This window comes from Microtus oregoni, unplaced genomic scaffold (assembly GCF_018167655.1).
Source record: "Microtus oregoni isolate MIOR12 unplaced genomic scaffold, Mior012 000008F_ref0000371, whole genome shotgun sequence".
In the NCBI taxonomy this organism is placed as follows: Eukaryota; Metazoa; Chordata; class Mammalia; order Rodentia; family Cricetidae; genus Microtus; species Microtus oregoni.
Window position 1 is genome coordinate 8508734 of NW_024543067.1, and position 23583 is coordinate 8532316.

Here is a 23583-nt window from a genome sequence, read left to right on the forward strand (position 1 = left end):
GAACTGAGATAACAGGGATGTTTTAGAACGGCATTCTCTCATTTTGGTTAAGTGTTAAAACTGTCAAAGGTTACTGAACAGCTCTCTACATAAATGACACCTCATTTTTAAAGGGTAAGAACTTGCAGCCAAGGCCTTCTGCGTTTCCAAGAGTGATGTACATCAGTAAGCAAACACTTCCTGTGAAGGGCCAGAGGGTGAATATATTATGCTTTGCAGACTGTGACCACTACTTAGCTCTACAACTGTAATGTGAAAGTAACCACAGGCAATATGGAAACAAATAAGCATGGCTATGCTCCAATAAAACTACTTACAGAAACGGGGCAAGCAGGACGTGCTCATGGGCTGCTGCTTGTGAGCCCCCAATGACAAACATGAAGAAAACTGACCCTCAAAATTAATTTCATTCTGCTATATTGTTCTTTTCTACATAGGAGGCTTGGTAACTATTGGAAGCCATTTACAGTCCTTCTTAAGCATGTGTTTTTCTATTCTCAATGACCCACTAAAGATAGGATGATCACCTAAAAAGGACTATGACAGTTAATATGGAAGACAAAATAACAAGGAATACAGGAAATGTGGTTTAAGATTCTGAATACTAGCCAGCTAGTACTAATGAAGCACAAGCTGGAAATTTAAAATGTACTTTGGCACGCAAAAAAGCAATTACCTACAATGCTGACACTGATTTATGTGGTATAATAAAATCCTTGAAATGTGTGTCATATCACCAGATTGTGTCTTCATAAGAACTCATTGCTTATCGCTTCTCAATTATGTGTGTGTGTGTTTTATATAGACATATACACACACATAGATAGCCAGCCATGGTAGTGCATTCCTGTGACTCCAGCCATTGGGAAACTGAAGAAGGTTCAAGTCCAGCTTGGTTAACCAAGCAAGATTCTGTCTCAACAACCCAAAAACAAAAATGTTTCATGATTGAGTTCAAAAACGTAATCTTTTAATCTGGCCAAGGTACAAAAATTAATACCCTGCAAAGAACATCCAAGTACATACCATGATATGAATTCTAAACACCTGACAATGTAAACATGTCTTCCACTTAAGAGTATTCGACATTATTCATGCATCAGCCATCTTTTGAGATTATAATACATCAGACTGGGAAATAGAATAGTAAAGAAACATCAGCAATGTTTTCCTTTGTGATGCATCCTAAACCCAACTAGTTTCCCTTTGCTAAAATAATTTTATGTTTAACAATATTTTTAATTGTCTTTTCCAAAACCTAAATAACTTCCGGAGGCTGGAGAGAGCACTCAGGTTCAGACTCCAGTAGCTCACAATCATTCTGACTTCAGTTCCAGACTGCCCTCTCTGACCTCCATGGACACCAGACATACATGCAACATATACATAACATGCACAGGAAGAACACATACATGAAATAAATTTTAAAATAATTTTAAATATTTTTTTTAATCCAGAAAAGTAAACTTAGGGAATACAACCCGAATTTCATCCTTACTACTAACTAAAGTCATTAATTGTGTTATATTCAGACAGCACACAGAGGAAGCAAAAGTCGGCTTATCTTTCATATACTCTACATGAAATGCAAGCCTTAATGGTTCATTATTTGGTAAAAACTAAACTTCTCTGGTGAGATCAAAGGAAGAACAATTCTGCCAAAAAGTACAAATAACAACTGGGCGGTGGATCTCTATGAGTTTAAAGCCAGCCTGGTCTACAAAGGCAGTTCCAGGACAGCCAAAGCTACACAGAGAAACCATCTCTAAAAACAAAAGAAGGTCAAGGTAAGAGTCAGTGGTTAGCTGTTTTACTTTTCTGATCTTCAGGCAAGTCTTATTTATTAAAATACAAATGAAATGCCACTATAGGTACATATATTGAATGATTTTATAGCATGATCACAGTATTTTAATAAATAAATATTGAATATTTAAAACACACACACATATTCAGGCTGCCTGTTGAATCAACTAATCAGCTTATTATCTCTTTAGAGTTGTTGCTTTCAAAGCACTTCAAAACATAGACAGAAAACCATACCCTATATTCACATCTGGTTCCTAGGCATAACATTTAAATTTTCTTTCCTTTATTATGGATGTGTTTTCACAATAATAAAAACATGGGTTCTTCAAGCATAATTCTTTAACATTTAAGTGATAACTTTTTAAAATGTCTGCTGTACTTATATGCCAGATAAAAAACTAGAATCATAAATCACATCTTTAAAGACCAAAACAATTTATTTAAATGTCTCTTCTCCCACAGGCACCTTCAGACACAGTTAAGGACTTAATTTCGAATCTGAGTATCACTCTCAAATGAGACAATATATGTATGGAGGGGGTAGTTCCAGAAAAGACTCCCTCCATTTATTTCCTATTCATAAACATATACACAAAGCTTGCCAAAGCAGATCAACTCTGTCCAAACCCAAAAGACAGTACAACAGTTTCCAATATGCTCAGCTCAGACATCCCATGCTAAATGCTGCTGCTTCTTGCCTTGCTTATTTTTTAAGAAGTAACAACTGTAAGCGCCACCATCAGATCTAGTAAGTATAAAGAAACAGAAACATGGAACTGGCTAGCAGAGTGTACAGAAACAGTGCGACAGTGGCGGGATTTGTGCTTTAACAAAATAGACTCGAAAGTAATCAAACAACTATATAAATGAACCTGGCTTATTTAAGATGTATGCAAGGTTAAGTACTTCATTCTACTTTCTACACTAGTCTGCACTGTGTGGCCTACAGAACTAGATTTCCTAAATCAGTATCAAATACCAAAGTAATAAAGGAAATTTTATGACTGTTATCTTTTATTATTTTATTTATTCTAAAATTTTCATGTATGTGTATGCACCTGGGTATGCATGTGCACCTGGAGTTAGGAGTTGAGTCACCATACAGGTGCTGTCAACAGAACCTGGGCATCTGCAAGAGCAGTGAGTACTCTTAACAGCTGAGCCATCTCTGCGGCTCCCAGACAATTATATTGTAAAAGTCACATACTGAGGAGCACTGTTTACTTGATTTGTATTTTTTTAATACAGTAATGAGAGGACTCTGGTATAACTAAAGACTTGTAACTTAGAAAAAGCATTACTACAAAATATTGAGTTTCCTAGATGGCCACCTTTTAGATAGAGGCCTCGTTGTTAGCAATGAGGTATAATGAAAAAATCTTCAGAAAGGGAAGACAAGCATTTGAATACCAGAACATCACATCTTGAACAAACTTCCTCAACTTGCTTTTTCATCCCTAAAATCAGAACAGTAATGACCTATCTTTAAGGAATGTTATGATTCCTCAGAATACATGTAAAGCACATGGCACACAGTTGGCACACAAAAAAACAGGCATTGTTATTTTATTATTTCTAAGTACAACTACAAAAGATTTTTTTAATTTTTTTTTTTTTTTTTTTTTTTTGGTTTTTCGAGACAGGGTTTCTCTGTGGCTTTGGAGCCTGTCCTGGAACTAGCTCTGTAGACCAGGCTGGTCTCGAACTCACAGAGATCCGCCTGCCTCTGCCTCCCGAGTGCTGGGATTAAAGGCGAAAAGATTTTTTTAAAAAAAGACTCATTAGAAAAATAAATCAGAGTCTGGGATAATTTTAACCACAAAGCCAAACAAAAAATACAATCCTGACAGTTAAGTTAAACTTTACATGTTTTTTTTTTTAATTTTACTATAGTTCCTCCTGAAAGGTACATAAAATCCAAAATTAGCCACGGGTCTACTTAATTTTGGAGTTAAAAGTAAAGATTATCATCACACAGAACAAAAGACAATTTTGTGAACAGGTGAAATTATTTCACCACTTGGGGAGATGTCAAAATTAAAATACAAAAATGATTATGAAAGGATAGTAAAAGAGTCCTACCTTTAAACCGACTGCTATAAGATCTGTAACAACACTGTATGGAAAAAGTAAAGAGAAAATGGAAAACAAAGTTAGAGAACAAGTTTTAAAAGACAGGTAAGATTAAAGAAAAAGGAAAAGCATCATAATAATAAATAACGAAAAAAACGAACTGTGAAATGTTAATAAGGAAAAATCAATGGACAGCGTAGCAACAGCAGAGTTCGAAAGCAAAGCCTCAACACCTCAGTGCAAGAAAAAAAAATTACTCTCTAATGTGCAGGAACGTACAGTTGTGCATCAATACAATAAGCATGTCTTTCTTCATCTCACTTTGACAAATCCAAACCAAGACTAAAACCACCAAAGTTCATTCATTTAAAGTCCCTGAGATGAGTGACCAAACCATAAAGCTTTAAATAAACAAAGCCTGGGCCTGGAGTTTAGAAACATGAAAACCATCTTGGAAACCTGCTTCTTACCACCCCAAAAACTCACCAAAATATTCTTATGACTGTATCCCATAGCTGGAATAAATACAAATGTCACATTTCACACTAATTTTATTGCAAGATTTGCTTTAAAAAAAAAGTTAAACATTAATACTATGTTTTGAGTACAAAGGTATTATTCCTCCTAGGTGGAAATGAAGACACACACACACACACACACACACACACACTCACACACATACACACAGAAAGAAGGCACTCAAGGAGAAAATGTTGGCTTGCCTAGAGCACAATCCACGTAGTCAGAAATTTTACACACCTTAAGAGTGTAAAAGGCCCAATACAGTTATTATTCTATACAAAAATTAATCTCTTCTACATCTTCAGTTAGCAGTTCATAACTGCTAAATAAGTTCTGTATGTTACTAACCAATAATGTCATAATTTCCTAAAGATATGCAACTATCTCTGCATCAAGTGGTATAAACTTCAATGTTTTAAACAATAACCATATATTTTCCCTTGTACAGTTCTGAAACTTGTATTATTTTTCTAAAATTTAAACCTAATAACTGGTAAGTTATACTTTTTAAAAAAGCAAACGTTTTTCCTCGTCTATCTGCATCAGTGCTTTCTTAGCTTTAATACCACACGCATGTCAAGGTTCTTAAAAACTATTAGCAGGAGTAAGTTTGGGAAGGTGAGTGTGGAGAAAAGACAGCAAAGTGCCATGATATATACATGTATGAAATATCGTAATGAAACCTATTACTTTGTGTGCCAAATAAAGAGGTGACTTTTTAACAAGACGTAGTTAGTAAGCAAATGACGACTAAAAGTCTTTGCAATTAAAGTTCTGCATCAGATAAGCACGTTGCTGAGTAAGGTTGACTATTCCTACTCCGCCACCCCCACCCCTGAGCGGGCAGTGGAGGAGGGGTTTGCATTTCACACTCAAGAAAGAAGCAAAGTCAAGCCTTTTAACTGTAAATCTCACGGCACAAAAAGCTAACTTGTCTCCCCAAACCCGAAGTCGAACCTTTTGAAGATGATAATTTCCCAGCCCTTCCTGACTGACATTAGGGCGTTATGGCATAAATCACCGAAACGATTTCACGATTTCAAATGAATTGGCCAAGTAAAGAGACGTCAATGCTCAAGGAGGAAGAGGCTTTCACGAAGTAACCTCCATTAAACGGGAATCCTTTCAAGAACATCACAACCATAAATCAAATCTAAAATTGCACTTTGATATCTGCAGCAGCATGCAATCTGCATTCAAATGACATAGTGCATATCACGATATTGTGAAACTAAGATAAACGAAACCTAAGCAGGGCAAAAAACTGTTGGAAGATTCTAGTATCTTCTCTGAAGTACGTAGCAAGCAATAATCAAATACGCGGCAACCTGTTAAATGGCTTTCACTGAAAAGTAAGTTACGTGCTTTTTTTTCTTTTAACTGAAAAACAGGTAATATGCTCCACCATCCAGCAGTTTACAAAAACCTTGTCAAAAGTCGGCAGGGGGAAGAGGTTAAGGAACAACTCAAACGCCTAGCAACTAAATAAATAAAAGGAGGTGGAATATCTAATAGACTTGGAGAATTTATATTGATGAGCAACACTATATCGGAACCCCAACTTACTAAAATCTTTCAATTAACACTTTTATTAAAATACAACAGGTCCTGCCCCATGTCTCCGAGTTCCAGGAGAAATTATCAACTCGGAAAGGGTGATTGTAAGTCCTGTTTTCCTCTAATTTTAGCCAAGGACCCCATTTAAACGGAGCAGTTCAAAGAGTCCGGAAAACTGCACTTACACAATATCTGATTATCGCCCGCGGCGAATTCACGAAGTTTGGGGGGGGGGGGGTGCGGGCAAGGAGGAAGCGTCCCCGGTGACAAAGTGCAGACGCTCGGTATTTAGAAATGGTTAACGAGTCTCCCAGCGCAAGTCAGGAGACCTCCCTGGGTCCCGAGACCCACACGCGACCGCGGTTCGAGACCCGGTCGCCGCCCAGACGGCTGTCGCCGCTCGCCCGGGCCCGCCGCCGGGGAAAGCTCCGTCGCGCGCCCCACCCGGCCGGTAAACAGCAACTCCCCGAGCGCCGCGGCCGCCTCAGCCTCCGCCCCCGCCAGCGCCGCGCACCATTTTCTGAGAGGAAGTGTGGGGAGGCTGGCCCGGCACCCCGGCTCCGGCTCGTCTCCGCTTCCCCAGAGCGCCCCGAGGCTGCGAGGGGCGGACGTGACGGGGGCGTCGCGCGCAGGAACCGGAGACTGCGGCGGACGGACCCCAGCGCCCCCCGGGTCCCTGCCGTCGGGCTCGGCCCCGGGCAGCTCCTCCGCTAACCGGCGCCGCGCCCTGCTCCCCGGCCTCGGCGGGACGCGACGCCGAAAAGGAAACGAGGCCAGCGCAGCCCCCGAGCGGCCACCCGGCACTTACCCATCCATGGCCTAGATGGAGGAGCGCGTCGTGCGGGGATTGACGGGCTCGCCGCGGGCGGGGGTGGGGGGAAAAGCAAGCGGCGGCTCCGGGAACCGGCGAGCGGAGCCGCTCCGCAGCTCCGGCCGGTCGGAGGTGGAAGGAAGAGTGGGAAACAGGGGCGGGGACCAGGCACGCTCTCGCCAGCGCCGCGACCCCGCCTTCCCAGCCCGCGAGCGCGTCCCCGCCTCGCCTGGCCCCGCCCCCTCGGCGTCGACGCCCTCCCCGGACTCGGCTGGACTCCAGGGCGCCCTCTTCCCGCCTTCGCCTCTTGGCCCCGCCCCCGCCCGCCTGCTCCGCCCCCGCCCTCCCGCCCGCCCGTGACTCGGCGCGCGTGCGCGCCCCCGCTTCCTTCCGTCGCGCCCGCGTCCTCGGGGACGCGCGCCTTGTGCTTCCCGCTTTGCGGCTCTCCCTCCCTCTAGCCCGCGGGCCTTCCGGCTTCCCGGAGTCGGGCGTACTTGGGCGCCCGGGCCTGAACGCTTACTGTTGTTGGCGCGACGAGCTTCGGTGCCCCCTGGGGACATTTGAAGCCGGGAGGAATTTCTGCGGGCGGGGGACTCTGCTGGCGGCACGGCAGGGGACCTAAGAGCGGCGACCCGTAGCCAGGTCCTGGAAGTCAACCTCTGAGACCCGCAGCGGCCGGATAGGTGTGGTTGAGAAAGGAATTAGGTAGAGGAGACTGCCCTGGACCGAAGTGCTTCGTTTTTGCCGTTTTAATCTGAGTGCTTTTCTATCCAACGGTCAAATACTAAATATACATGAAACTTTCATTGCATAGTTATGGGATGGCCATTATACTGCCAGTATTATAAGTTTATTCATCCTCCCGCGCCGGGGGTGGGGGTGGGGAGTGAGGTGGTAGGAAAGGATTATTGTTTTTTTGGATGAAAACATATGAGTGATTCCGGAATTTCACAGCCAAAAAACGTTTCGTTTGCACCAAAGCCCTTTCCTCCAGTGTGAGTAAAAACAAATTATCCGTAAAGCATAAAATAGCTATTTAATATATATAATGTGTATAACTTTTATAGCCTACCTGCTTGTGAAACAGTGCTTTTCCAATTCACAGAACATTGAAATTCGAGCCATTTAAGCCAGGGCTCGAGCTCTCTGAAATGTAGAAAGGGGACCGCCCACACCCATTTCAAAGGAAGTAACACCTTCAATCTATCCTTCCTGATTTCCTACTTTAGAATAGTAGACACTTTCAGTTTGTAATTCAGGAATGGCATTTTTAAAGTAATTTCAGTTCCCCTATTCAAGATGTCAAAAATGTAAATATATGTAAATATAATGCTTCTCATTTTTTCAAAACTCAAACAGCAGTAAATAGTTTTGTTTGTTTGAGACCGAGTTTTAATATCTAGAACAGCCTGGCTGAAACTTGCTATGGAACTCATCCAAATATAAGATCCTCTGACTTCAACCTCCTTAGATTTTTGGTTTTTTTATTTATTTTATTTTATTTATTTATTTATTTATTTTTTTGAGACAGGGCTTCTTTGTAGCTTTTTTTTGTTTTGTTTTGTTTTTTCTTTTTTTTTTTTTCTTCTTTGTAGCTTTGGAGCCTGTCCTGGAACTATCTCCTGTAGACCAGGCTGGTCTTGAACTCACAGAGATCCTCCTGCCTCTGCCTCCCAAGTGCTTGGATTAAAGGCGTGGGCCACCACCGCCTGGCCGTCCTCCTGAGATTAAGAGTTGTACTGTCACACAATCCTGAAAAGCTTTTGTTTTTGTCTCCAGACCAACCTCTTGCTAACCACTGTAACCATGTTGTTTAAATTTATTTTATTTTATTTTATTTTTTGAGGCAGGATTTCTCTGTGTAACAGTTCTGCCTGTCCAGGAAATCGTTTTGTAGACCAAGCTGGCCTCAGATTCACAGAGACCTACCTACCTGCCTCTGCCTCCCAAATGCTAGCATTAAAGGTGTGTACCACCACCCAACTTATAATACTTTCTAAATTAACTTCTTTTTTGTTTTGTTTTGTTTTTGTTGTTATTGTTTGTTTTTTCGAGGCAGGGTTTATCTGTGTCACTTTGTTGCCTGCCCTGGGGAACTAGCTCTTGTAGACCTGAGACTCATTATCTATACCAACTTGTCATTCCAAAAAATCCATAATAAAAAGATTATATGCCTGAATAAAATGAACAAAGCTGTACTTTATTTCCTAAACAAGCCCAGTGTAACATTAGGGGCTGTTTGTTGGGGTTTCTTTGCTGCCCAGTTCCCACAACTGTTTAGCCCCAAAGAATCACACAGAAGTCTACATTAGATATAAACTGATTGGCCCATTAGCTCAGACTTCTTGCTAACTCTTATAACTTATTTCAACCCATTATTAGCCCATTATTATTATCTGTGTTAGCACATGGCTCAGTACCTTTTTCAGCGAGGCAGATCACATCCTGTTTCTTCGGTGGTCTGGGCAGGACTCGAGAAATAGCTTCCTTCTTCCCAGAATACTCCTGTTCTCATCACCCTGCCTCTACTTCCTGTCTGGTTGTCGCGCCTGGCTACTGGCCAATCAGCCTTTATTTAGAACATAATTGACAGATACAGAATTGTTCCACACTAGCCCAGTTTTGTAACAGAGGCATAGATAAGTGGATACAGTTTATAAGAGAAAACAAGGCAAAACTTTTCCTTTCCCACGGCCCTGTGTCCTAAATTCAAAGGTTTGAGCTCTGTGAGCTTGTGTGCCACTCTGAGGGCCACTGTGCTGTCCTGATGGCCTAGTCAACCCAAATCAGAGAGCTCATTCAGTGAGAGACCTTGTTTCAAAAACAAAGTGGAGAAGAACTGGAGAGATGGTTAGGAGCACCCGCTGTGCCTGAGGAAGTTCCCAGCACCCACACAGTGTTCATAACCATCAATAATTCCAGTTCTAGGGTATTCGATGCCCTCTTCTGACCTGAGACCTCTGAGAGTAATAGCACACATGATACACATACATACATGCAGATAAAATACTCATAAAATAAATAAACCTATCAACCTAGCATGGTGGCACATATCTTTAATCCCAACACTCAGGAGACAAAGGCAGGCAGATCTCTGAGTCTGAGGCTAGCCTGGGCTACATAGCGAGTTCCAAGACAGCCAAATTTCACAGAGAAACCTAGTCTCAAAAAAACAAAAACAAAGGGGACTGGAGAGATGGCTCAGCGGTTAAGAGCACTTACTGCTCTTCCAGAGGTCCTGAGTTCAATTCCCAGCAACCACATGGTGGCTCACAACCATCTATAATGAGGTCTGGTGCCCTCTTCTGGCCTACAGGCAGGATACTGTATAAATAAACAAATAAATCTTAAAAAAACAAAACAAAACAAAAAAAAAACAAAAAGTAAATAATAAACCATACATGTATGCTTGTATGCATGTATAATATGGTAGAGAGCTGTTAACTAAACACCAGATGCTGACCCCTGTTTTCTGCAGGCATGTACACACGCAACAACCACAATTATTACCACCCAAGGAAAGAATGGAGTTTGCAATTTTTTTTTTTTTTTTTTTTTTTTTTTTAGGTCTTCCGTAATTTCAACAGAAGGTTCTGGGTTTTCAGAACGATTCAATATTACCCACATGATTTTGGAATAAGCATTTAAGCACTTTATATTATGATATTCTGTCTTGGTGCCAAAGAGGTTAATCTCTGCAGAGTCTTATATACTTTAAAAAAGATAGTTCTAAATAGTTTGTATTTTTTCCCCCGTGTTTTTGTTCTGGTTTGCTTAAGAATTTCCCCCCTGAAACTTGTTTATCTGATAAGAGGCACACCCCTTCATTATTATGTTTACACAAAAAGTAACCTTTGAACACTTAAGCCATTCCCCTATGCAGTGGATGGTTAACATTTAACCCACATTGATGTTTACAGGTTAAGACTTCTTAAGACATAAAAGATGCCATTTTAAAAAAAAATGCCAATATAGTTCAGAAATAATACTAGCCATTAGTTGAGTCTCAGAAGGTCATTATATGAACATTTTATCTCATGACAATTCCAAAATAATAACCATTAACATCTGCTGCTTAAAATGGAAACCTCTGAAATCAAACTAAATGGGAAAAGCCAGTTTCAAAAGCTTATATACTGTGTGACTCCATTTCCATAGCATTTTCACAAAATTGCAGAGCAGAAAAACCAGTCAGTGTTTGGAAGAGATTAAGATCAGGAGGCGGGGAGTAGATGCCTGTGACCATAAAGTCTATGCAAGGGGGATATTTGCGGTGATGAAAACTATTCTGAATCCTGATTTGCAAGGAAAGTGTACTTACACAAATCTTCCCGATAAGATTGTGTGGCGCTTCAGATACCCAGCCGTATAAAAGGGACAGGCACGGGTATACACCAGTGTCAGTTTCCTGGTTTTGACGACTTGCTCTAGTTAAGATGATACCAGTAGATGGAACTGGGCAAGGGAACACGGGGCGTTGTTGCATTATCATTTAAATTTCTCTGAAAGGATATTTCATTTATATTTCAATAAATAAAGCGTGTCCGAAGATCCGAAAGTAAAACAGACATCCTGGTCAGCCTTACACACCAACAAACCTTTAATCCCAGTAACCACACTAGTTGTCATAGAAACCGTGCAGTGGTGGTGCAGGCCTTTAATCCCGGCACTAGAGAGGAATATAAGATGGGAGGAGACAGCTCTCACACACAGTCTCATTCTGAGACTCCTTGAGGCAGGATCGCCATTTCAGACTGAGGTAGAGATAAGAGCCAGTGGCTGATTGTCTTGCTTTTCTGACCTTCAGATTGAACCCCAATATCTATCTCTGGGTTTTTATTAATGGTGATACATTTCTGTATACTACAATTATTTCAAAATAAGGCAATAGTTTTAAGAGATCAATGTGATCTGACTGTTCCCTGAGAATTTGTTATTTGCTCAGCACTTATACAATACCAACTTCAAAGGCTTCACAAAAAAACATTTCGGTATGGTCTTCCTGAGACTTTCTCGCTATGGTTGTCAAATGAAACCGTAATAGCTGATACATACAGAATCTTTGTGGCTTCAGCCCTTCTTCAATTCCTTCCCCACGGTTGAAGGGGGTGGCATCAGTGTCTCCCATGTGCTCACTTCAGATTACTGTGCACTCTAACAGTTTAAAATAATTTATGATTTTTTTCCTTGTATTTTTTTCTTCTAGTTTGCTTAAGAAATTCCTTCCCTGGAATGACCACGAGTAATGTCTATTTTGCCCCTCCTGACTTAGTGCTGTCAGCTGCAGGGTCAGCACCTGGTGCAGAGGACTCCTGGTTATAGCACATCTGTAATGAACACTCTGTTACCTCCTCTCACTGGAGTTAGAGTATCGAACCCTTGCCAGACTTGCTTTGGACATTCTGAAGCACTTTTCCAAAAAGGGAGGAGATTCCCGTCTTCTGTCTTTTTGTCATCCTATACCACAAAGCTCCCAGAGTTGGCCAGAATTTTTAATATAACTATTCTTATTTGGAGGTGGGGTATGAGACAGGGTTTCTCTGTGTAGTTTTGGAACCTATCCTGAAACTCACTCTGTGGACCAAGCTGGCCTCAAACTCCCAGAGATCTACCTGCCTCTGCCTCCCAAGTGCTGGGATTAAGGTGTGCACCACCCCTGCCCAGCTGTCCTTATTTTTATTCAGAGGAAAATCTTTAGGGCTTAAACCAGAGGGTAGTCAAAGTGATAAACACTAATGTTTTAGGAATCATTAGACTTAGAGACTGACCTTCTGTCCTTAAAACTTGTACCCCTAGCTGGGTGTAATGGCACACACATTTAGTACCAGTACTCAGGAGATAGAGGCAGGAGGATCTCTGTGAGGTCAAGGCCCAGCCTGGTCTGCATAGTGAATTCTAGGACAGCCTGGGCTACACAGAGAAACTCTGTCTCAGAAAAGCAAACAAAAAACCAGCTGTGGGTGGTGGCACATGCCTTTAATCCCACCACTCAGGAGGCAAAGGCAAGTGGATCTCTGTGAGTTTGAGGCCAGGCTGGTTTACAAAGGGAGTGTCAGGAGAGCCAGAGCTGTTACACAGAGAAACCCTGTCTTGAAGACAAAACTGGTACCCCCTAGTCTCTGCATGAAGTACAAGTTCCTAACCTAGAAGTCTCCTGAAGTCAGATATCAGAAAGATTAAACCACTGGGACAGCAGAGAATTTCTACTTTCAGCCAACCACTCACCTCCAGGAAAGGGGTGATTGAAGATTAAACTCTTGAGAAATTCTTGAGACAGAAGGTTTATATAACTCAGAAGTAAAATATCTATTCCCAAAGGTTGTGGTGGCACAACGCAGCACTCGGGAAGCAGAGACAGGTAGATCTTTGTGAATTCAAGGCTAGCCTGATCTACAAAGATTTCCAGGGCTTCGTTACCCAGAGAAACCTGTAGTAATAAGGGCGGCAGGGCTGTGTCCCGAGCACCCCGGCTGCCTGGCTAGCTTATGCCCGAATAACAACACACAAACTGTATTCACTTAATCACTGCTTGGCCCATTTCTATCTAGCCTCTTCTAGGCTAATTCTCACATATTAATTTAGCCCATTTCTAATCTTCTGTGTAGTGCCCTTAGGTGCACTTACCGGGAAGATTCTAGCCTATGTCCATCCTGGGTCGGAGCTTCATCACGTGTGTCTGCCTGGGAGCTGGGAGCATGACATCTCTCTGAGGCGTCTGCTCCCGAGAGGAGAGGTGTGGAGTCTGAGCTCACTTCCTCTTTCTCCCAGCGTTCTGTTCTGTTTACTCCTCCCACCTATCTTCTAACCAATGAGGGCCAAGCAGTTTCTTTTTATTTAACCAATGACCTTCCTCCATCAGAAACCCATTCTCGAAAAACCAAACCAATGTGTATATGTGTGTGTATGTATACATATATATGCATATGTTCACATATGTGTATGTGTGTATGTATATATAGATGTGTATGTGTCTGTATGTATATGCATATGTATGTATGTATGAAAATACTTTCATCCCCAACACTCAAAAAACCAACTACAACAAAATTCTTTTAATGTCTTTTTTTTTTTTTTTAAAAAAATGTTATATGTCTGGGTGTTTTGCCTGCATGGATGTCCATGCACTCTTGGCATACCTTGTAGGCGGAAGTTCCTTTCCCTCCCAGTCCAGCAGCCATTCAATCCCAAAGAAACACACAGAGGCTTATATTAATTATAAACTGTTTGGCCTATTAGCTCAGGCTTATTATTAACTAGTTCTTACAATTTTAAAGTATCCAATAATTCTTATCTATGTTTAGCCAAGTGGCTTGGTATCTTCTCAGTAAGGCATTCTCATCTTACCTCCTCTGCTTCTGGATGACAATTCACTGCCTTTTCTCTTCCCAGAATTCTCCTAGTCTTCCTGCCTGGCTACTGGCCAAACAGCATTTTATTAAACCAATATGAGTGACAAATCTTTACAGTGTACAAAAGCATTATCCCTCAGCTATGCCTGATACCACAGAAGCCAGAAGAAGGCATTGAATCCACTGGAACTGCAGTTACAGAGGATTGTGAGCTATATGGGTACTGGAAATTGAAGCTGAATTCTCTGGAAAGAGTAGCTGATACTCTTGATCATCTGTGTTGATCTGAAAGAAAATGGCCCCAAAGAGACTGGCACTATTAGGAGGTGTGGCCTTCTTGGAGGAAGTAAGTCACTGTGGGGGCAGGCTTTGAGGCCTCTTTTGCTCACACTTCCCTGTGTGATTCCAGTTGACTTCCTGTTGTCTGGAAAATGCCGGACTCTCAGCAACTCCAGCTCCACATCTGCCTGCAAGCCACCATGCTCCCCATCATGATAATACTGAACTAAACCTCTGAAACTGTAAGCGAACCACCCCAACTAAATGTTTCCTTATAAGTATTGCCATGGTCATGGTGTCTCTTCACAGCAATAAAAGCCCTAACTAAGACACACCATCTCTCTAACTTCTGTGGCAAAATTCTCAGAGATTCTATGTACTTCCAGGTTTCTGGATACATGAAAGTGTTGGGAGGATGGTGTTCCCAGAGATGGCCTAGAAGTTCTTCTTTCACCCCTGTACCTGACCATATGGACCTCTTCTGCCTTGATGTTACTGTTGTGTGCTGTGTAATAAGCCATCCAAAACAAGTACAGCGGGGTTTTTGTTTGTTTGTTTTGTTTTCCCAAGTGTGCTTGAATTTCTCATCCCTCTGCCTCCTCTTCTCAAATGTTACAATTATAAGCATGCCCTGTTACAGCTGGCAAAAATTTTTAAATTAACCATAACTTTGAGCAATTTTGAATTTATAGATACATTTCAATGATAGAATTTATGCATATTCTACACCATTTCTGCTATTGTAGCTTACATTGAAACAGCATATTTAATGAAGTTAAATAATTCTGATATTATTGCTGGTTTTTATTAAGAGAGGTGACTCAGAGGTTAAGAGCACTGATTGCTCTTCCAAAGATCCTGAATTCAACTCCCAGCAATCACATGGTGACTCACAACTCTCTGTAATGGGATCTGATGCCCTCTTCCAGCCTGCAGGCATACGTGCAGGCAGAACACTGTATACATAATAAATAAGTAAATCTTAAAAAAAAATAATCGGGGGGTGGTGGCACACACGTTTAATCCCAGTACTGGGGGAGGGGAGGCAGAGGCAGGCAGATTTCTGTGAGTTTGAGGCCAGCCTGGTCTGCAAGAGCTAGTTCCAGGACAGGCTTCAAAGCTACAGAGAAACTCTGTCTCAAAAAACTAAAAAAAAAAAAAAAAGAAAAAAAAAGAGTTGCTTAGTTTTTAACCTATCCTATATATCCTATAATCCTATCTAAGACAGCAAGTTCCATTAAGTCATCGGGTCCCCTGAGGATCCTTTTCTCAAACTCTGACATCTGTAAACTCTAGTGTTCAGAGGTTTTGTAGGATGTCCTTCAAATGGAATTTGACTTTTCTGTCATATAAACTGAATTATAGGACTGGAGAGGCAGCATACAGAGATGAAGCACCATTTTTCACACTGTGTCTAAGGTGTATATTGTGCTGTGAATTGTCATGTCTGAGACTGACTTTGAACACCTGAGTGAGATAAGAATTAAGAATTTATAGTTTTTGAGGCTCTAAAACTCCACAGAGAAACCCCGTCTTGAAAGAAAAAAAAATATAGTTTTTTTTTTAAACTATTTTTTTCTCTCTCCATCCTTTTTCTAGATTTTATTCTCTGGGAAGACATCATCGTACACAGCTCAAGCTTAAGGAATGAACACTGCTCTCCACTTCCTCCAAGGGACAGCATTTGCCTAAGTTATTTGGGATTATGTGTTGTCGTTCTTCCCCCATGAATTTGCATACATAACCACTTAATTTTTTTCATTACAGACTCACAGACCTTCATTTTATAATGTGACATTCATATTATAACCTAGTGTCATTTCATCTTCATTTCCAAATTGTTCTAGCCATTGGCCAGTGGGAGCTATTTAAGCTGATTTTTGTGTTCCTTAACATACTCCCATGGGTGTTGGGGTTATGTTTGTGTATTTTTTCTTTAGTCTCCCAGTATTTCCCAGGTTAGTCTCAAACATACAGACACAAGGAATCCTCTGTCTCAGCCGCCTGAGCCCTAGGACCACAGGCACAAATTGCTGGCCCCAGCTACTCTTGAACACTTCTTGACTTTTAACTCTATGGTATTACAAGATGTTCCCAGTCATCTTGTTTATTTTCTGCCCCTGTGCGAGGATCAGTCATTTGTCAAAAACAAGATTTGGGTACTAAATATGTTCACTGCTTCTAAAGTTTAACTTGAGAATTTCCAAAGATCCATCCTGTAATGGAGAGAGAGAGAGAGAGAGAGAGAGAGAGAGAGAGAGAGAGAGAGAGAGAAAATACATGTGTTCAGGTATGCATGCATAAGTGGGCATGTGTGTAGGCCAGAGAACAACCCTTATACTATCCACTTTATTTTTTCAAAGCCAGGTTTTCCCGCTGGCCTGGAACTCACTGAGTCTAATGAGCCCCAGGTATGCGCCCGTCACTGCCTCTCTAGCCCTGGAGTTACAAACACACACCATCACACCCAGATTTCATTCTTACTTTAAATTTTTTTTTTTTTAAAAAAAAGGAAAGAAAAAAGAAAAGAGAAAAGAAGTTTGAGGCTTAAACTCCGGGTCCTTGTGTGTGGTACTCTATCAGCTGAGATCCCACTCTCTGCTGCGGGGGCTTTATACTACCATCAGTATAAATGTATACTAGGGTTTACTCTGGGCCACAGTGGCAGATCAGCTTGGCAGGCCACTCACCCACCCTTCAGCCTCCCTTCACGTCCACGTTTCAATAATGGATCAGGAAACCGAATCCTGAGAAATAGAAACATATGGTGCATTGTCTCTTCTTCAGGTCTCCCTCTCTTGTGGGAACGGCCCCCAGGGGTGTTCTTAATTTACAGACCACACACTTTAGCTCTAGTCTTCACTCTCCCAAGCTGCTACTGTGCCTTCAGGAACATCTCACTTGCTAAAAATGGCGCTGAGCTACCCTTTGGAGGGGATTCTCATCAAACCCCATTGCTCTCCCTGATTTGGGGACACAAAGCAAAGTATTCTTCATAGCCTGTGGAGTGTACTCTATCAGTGTCCTGTAGTCATTGACGTTTCTCTTCTGGCCATGGTCCTGTCCCCCCCCTTTAAGGGACGCCATCTTTCCCAGACGTTCTGCAGCAGCCAATGACTTCCACTGAAGCCCTTTGACGCTCCTCATCCAGCCTTTCACCAGTCCCTAGTATGAGTTTTTTCTAACTTATCTATAGCTAACTGGCTAAGAAACTGAGCCCTGGGCCTAATCTTTTCACAGAAGGAGGGGAAAACTGCTCTCCGGTACCAGAAAATTGCTTTCCTCCAGCCGGTACATATGTATCAAAACAGCTTCTGTGCTGAGTCAGCATTCCTTCTGACTGCTGGAGTACAAAGTAGATAAATATTACAGATGCCTGTTGTTGAAAGGGACCTTGGAGGGCCAAGGGGTCAAGGAGGGTGAGGGACAGACACGCCGCTGTGCAGGCAGAGCTTATGTGGGAGGTGGTATTGAGATAAAGGGAGTGGGGGAGGGAAGAGAGAAAGCGAAATACAGAGGAAGAGATAGAAGAGGCAAGGACCAGTCTGCCTCTTCAGAGGAGCCACGGGACAAGAGAGCAGGAATGGGCAGAGCTTGCCTCTTACAGGGACCGTGTGCCCCTGTGTACAGACGTAGTGATGTAGAAGCCATAGGACCTGAGCTGGCCAGGGTGTTGCCTGAATCCTAACAATGCCCGCAATAGCAAAACCGTAAATAACTGGTCTATGGTGAGGGTGGGGGATAATTTCTTTTCAAGTATCTGAGAGCACATAACAAGCATGAAATAGAATATTTTTTTTTCTGGGCGGGAGGTGTCACATATAGCCCTGACTGCCTTCGAACTTGCTATGTGTTGTAGACCAGGCAGCCCTCAAACTTCCAGAGATCAGCCTGCCTCTACCTCCAAAGTGCTGAAATTAGAGGCTTGGGCCACCACACCCAGCAGGGAATAGAAGTTTTATTTTGTATTTAGAACAAAACCTTCACCCTAGTCAGTGGTTCACACTTGTCCACGTAATTGTCTGTCAGAGTCTTTAGCATAGAGCCAAGCGGGTTGGTTAGCTTATACCTGTCCTCTGTTTCCAGCCCTGCCTTTGTTGAAGTAATAGCCTGACGTAAAAAGGTAGTGGGAAAGTTCCTGGAATGTGAGACAACTGGCTAGAGCTAGCTGTTCTCCCTTCCCCGTGTGGCTCTGAAAAATGTTTAACTGCCGACGATTCCACAGGACGTCAGGCAAATGGGCAAATGTTCAACCCTGAGTAGGCAAATAAGCAAAAGGTCAGTCTAAAAAAGAACACACACACACACACACACACACACACACACACACACACACACACGAAAACAGAACCCCGTCTGGAATGTTGCTCCCTGAGAATGCATTATTTATGTAACTGGGAAATCGACTCTCCCTGCCTCCCTCCCACCGCCCCTGGCAGCAGAGTGACTTGCACCAGGGCCTTAGGTCTTCATATCTCCTGTCTTCCAAAACACAGGGAGGATGAGACCTTAATCAAAAATTTCATTTTGTGGAGGCAGCAGGAGGATGGCACCTAGGAGGTTTTGGCAGAGACTAGAAATACAGGGTGTTTCCAAAGCTTTTGGCCTCTCTGTGGCAAACTACAAGCTATTAAGAGATCTAGGGAGAGGCCCTGGGGCTGGATTCTTAAACTAATTTCAAAAAGGAGGCACAATCTAAAAGCCCAAAGGCAAAGGACCTGTTAACTATCCTGTGTCCTCACGAAGGAGAAAGGAAGATTACGCTGATCAAGGGAATGTCAAGCAATTCTCTTTCTCAACACGTAAATGCAATAATTCTATTTTTCAAAATTCAAATCTCTCTTTGGAAAACGCAGGTACATTTGCCATAATATTTCCTGACAGGGCACCCGGAAGAATTAGGTGAAAAACTCTCCAATGAAAGTTGGGCTATACATGCTCACCCTGGACTTTCTTGCTAGTTACTTTCAAAACAAAATGAGTGATTCAGACAAGAAAATGTTTGACTTGGGAAAGGAGGCTGGATCCTGGCGTGGGAGCAGCCCCGTGCGTGGGGAACAGCAGCAGATGGAGGTAGGGAAGGCAATTGTAACGAAGGAAATTTGCACAAAGGAGATGTTCTCAGAGAAGAACACTGGGAGTGTGGCTGTGCTCAGGAACCCGGCAACGGCTCATGTTCTGATCCTTTTGTCTTGAGATAGGGTATCCGTTAAGAATTGGGCCCACCCATATTTAACAGAAAACTCAAAGTAACTAGGAAAAAAATTGCTTTTTGTTTTTTTGGGTTTTTTTTAAAGATTTTATTTATTTATTATGTGTACAACATTCTGTCTCCATGTATGCCCGCAAGCCAGAGGAGGGTTCCAGATCTTATTACAGATGGTTGTGAGCCACCATGTGGGTGCTGGGAATTGAACTCAGGACCTTTGGAAGAGCAGCCAGTGCTCTTAACCACTGAGCCATCTCTCCAGCCCTTGTTTTTAATATTGTACTTCATCAGAAGAAGTTCGGCTCTGGGTTCAGGCTGGTTCATTACAAACCCAGTCTTCTTTCGGTTTCATCCCGTTGAGCATATGACTGTCTCAGCGTCATAAGTGGCTGAAAAGTCTTCAGAAAACTTTTCTCAAGTCCGGAGAGATGGCTCGGCGGGTAAAGGGCTTGCTGCACAGGCGCGAGGACCTGAGTTCAGATCCCCAGCACCCAGGTAAATGCAAGGTGGGCATGGCGGTCCAGCCATGACCCCAGCTGCAGGAAGACAAAGACAGGATCTCCAGAGCAAGTGGGTAGCTGGACTAGCCATGGGCACTCTCTGGGTTCAATAGGGAGCTCCTGCCTGGAAGATGCCCAGTGCCAGCCCCCAGGGCCTCCCTAAACACTTGCAAACACTTCTCCTCTGCCCCTTCTCCGGACACCTTTAAAAAAGAAATGAAAAACAAAGCTTTCCCAGAATCTTTCCAACTTCTTTCTCAGTCACACTTTGGTCTCATGACCACGATTAGTTGCAAGAGAGCCTGGTACAGGCAGTGCTTTTGCGGAACGTACTTCTATAGGTCACTAGGTGTCAAGTTGGGAGCGTTGGCCCCAGTCCCTCCCATCTATCCCAGCCCACAGGCTTGGCCTGGACTCCAAATCCCAGCAGGCCAGGTCCTGACTCCGCCCTGGACCACTCCCCAGGCCCCTTCTTCCTTCCTGGGGTCTCACGTTCCTGCCGCTTCCCGAGAGCGCAGATCTCCCATTAAACCTGGATATTTCTTAATTTGGCTTGTTTTGATTCGGCTTGATTGGGAATTTTTGTGTCGGCAGGGAGCTTGTATTAGGAAATATTCTTAACACTAGGAATCTCTGCTAAAGCTGTTGTCATATAAAGGGAAAACCTTTTTTTTCAGGACAGGTTTTCTCTGTGTAGCGTTGGAGCCTGTCCTGGAACTGTCTCTGTAGACCAGGTTGGCCTGGAACTCACAGAGATCTGCCTGCCTCTGCCTGGGAATGCTAGGGCACAGCCACCATCCAGAAAAACTCTTTTCTTATGTACTGGTGGTTTTACCCACAGGAGGGAGGACTCAACAAGATTTGGAGCTCCCTAGTGGGAGCCTGGAGTGCAAGCCTCAGGGACAAAGAGCCTTTGATGGCCCCCAGTTAACCAGGGATGAGTCAGCGACTCTGCAAAGATCCCTGGCAGCCAGAAACAGATATAACTCCTGGGCTCAGATTCTCCAGTTCCGCTCTGCTGACAATTTAGGGGGCCCTCTTCCTCACAACCTCGCAAGGCAGAGAGGGACACCGGAGCCACCAAACTTGTTTGGGACTCCTTTCGATGGTTTTCCCTCTCTCCCTAGGTTTGATGCTCTCTCACAATTGGCTCTCATTTTCTTGGTTTAAAAAGATGTATGTTTTTTTTTTGGTTTTTCAAGTCAGGGTTTCTCTATGGTTTTGGAGCCTGTCCTGGAACTAGCTCTTGTAGACCAGGCTGGTCTCGAACTCACAGAGATCCGCCTGCCTCTGCCTCCCGAGTGCTGGGATTAAAGGCGTGCGCCACCACCGCCCGGCCTGTTGTTTTTAATTACGTGTACGGGTGTGGGTTTGTGCACATGAGTGCGGGTGACCTCAGAAGCCAGCCAGAGAGGGTGTCAAACCCTCTGGAGCTGGAGTTAAGGAGGTTATGATCCCCCCACCTCCCCAGCATGGGTGCTGGGAGACAAACTCAGGTAGTCTTCACGAGTGGTCCTCACTCTTACCCGCTAAGCCCACTGTCCAGCCTGGATTGGTCCTTATTCTACATCTAGTCTTCATACAAGGCCGTACCCCACCCCCCCACCCCCCGTAGCATGAGGAGGACTTTAATTACATTTTGAGTTAACATGAGATTTTTTAAAATTATTATTATTATGATATGGCTTTTTGGTCCCAGCAGTAAGTTTCCATTTCCCCAAAATGTAGGTCACTTCCCCTTACCTGAGATGAGTCTCTCTGCCCATGCTACACCACAAAGAAAAGAGGGGGTGGGGGCCAACTGTAACCCCGGCCACCAACAACTGTTTGTGTACTCATACATCAGTGCAAGGGACCCTATTACAGCTGTTTCCACGTCAGTGTAATGCGGTGGGTTAGGAGAGAAATGTCCCCCCCGTGGGCCCATGGATTTAAACACTTGCTGCTCTTTTGGTGGAAGATATGAGAGCCAGAGTCATAGCCAAAGTTATGTTTTAAGTTTTAGTTACTGTGCCTAAGAGGTCCATAAAACAAAAATGCCTCTAACCTGTAAGCCCCTTCTTCAAGGACAGATACTCCCTGAAATTCTGGAGGCTATTGCCCCCCTGAAGGCCCATGAGGCTTTGCTGCCAGTTTAACCTGTTCGGAAGTGATAGAGTAGGGGCCTACTGGAATGGCTTTGAGTTGTTTGGAGCTTTTCATCCAAAGGGATTGTGGGACCTGTCTCTTTCTCTGTCTTTGTTTCCTGGCTATGAATACGCTTACTCATGAAGTATGAAGCCCAGTCACATGAAGCACGTGATGTGCTTCCTCACACAGGACTAAAGTCCTAGCCAATCATGGTTAGTGCCCCTGCTCTCTATACAAGAAGCCCCAAAGCTCTGTCTAAGCTGATTATCTTAGCTATTACAGTAATAGGAAGCCAACCTGGATAGGCCCCTACCGATTTCACGAGAATCCCTTTATATAAGAGCCAGACTCGGGATGTTCTAACGCTCTTCCGAGTTATTTCAAATTTGCAGTCAAAGTTAATAACAACTGTAGCAGGCAGGGGATGCTGGTGTACACCTCTAATTCAAACACTAGGGGGGCAGAGACGATCAGATCTCTGTGAGTTCGAGGCCAGCCTGGTCAGGACAGGCTCTAAAGCTACAGAGAATCCCTGTCTGGAGAAACAAAACAAACAAACAACAACAAAACTACTGTATTAGGCAGGGAATGGTGGTTCACACCTTAATCCCAATACTCAAAAGGCAAAAGCAGGCAGATCTCTGTGTGTGTGTGTGTGTGTTTAATATATTTATTTAATTATTTATTATGTATACAATGTTCTGTCTGTGTGTATGCTCACAAGCCAGAAGAGGACACCAGACCCCATTACAGATGGCTGTGAGCCACCACGTGGTTGCTGGGAATTGAACTCAGGACCTTTGGAAGAGCAGACAATGCTCTTAAGCTCTGAGCCATCTCTCCAGCCCGATCTCAGTGTGTTTGAGGCCAGCCTGGTCTACTTAGTAAGTTCTGGGACAGCTAGGGCTACACACTGAGACTGTGTAGTACCCCAACTGTCTGGGGGTAGTGGGGGCGGGGGAGTCGCACCAATCAAGAAGGAGAATAAGGAGAAAGAATAATTTCTGAGCTTAAGGTCTAGTCTCTTGGTTATTTATTTATTTATTTATTTATTTTGAGAGAGGGTTTCTCTGTGGCTTTGGAGCCTGTCCTGGAACTAGCTCTGTAGACCAGGCTGGCCTCGAACTCACAGAGATCCGCTTGCCTCTGCCTCCCGAGTGCTGGGATTAAAGGCGTGCGCCACCGTCGCCCGGCCAGGTCAAGTCTCTTGAAACCCCTCATTCAAATGGGGTTGAAAGGGAGGCAGCACATATTGAGGGGTGGGGGAGGGGTAGAAGCACCACTTGTGCTCTCAGAAATGCTATCCTTCAGAAGTCCAGCAGGAATCGAGACACCCCACCTTCT

At 43.4% G+C, this 23583-nt stretch overlaps 1 protein-coding gene across 3 annotated transcripts in view; it reads right to left on the reverse strand.

Annotated features, from left to right (window-relative positions):
* The window catches only part of Ptbp3 (polypyrimidine tract binding protein 3), an 81413-nt gene extending 74419 nt beyond the window's left edge, over nucleotides 1-6994 (reverse strand). The window contains exons 1-2 of one of the 3 annotated variants that reach the window (XM_041656747.1): nucleotides 6770-6824; nucleotides 3892-3925 (exon numbers count right to left, since the gene is read on the reverse strand). In XM_041656747.1, coding sequence (XP_041512681.1) covers nucleotides 3892-3925; nucleotides 6770-6777 — 42 coding nt within the window. In that variant the 5' untranslated portion in view covers nucleotides 6778-6824. Of the gene's footprint in view, nucleotides 1-3891; nucleotides 3926-6769 lie in introns of all 3 variants that reach the window. The other 2 variants (XM_041656749.1, XM_041656748.1) reach the window with 2 other exon arrangements.
* Between the last annotated feature and the right edge of the window lie 16589 nt (nucleotides 6995-23583).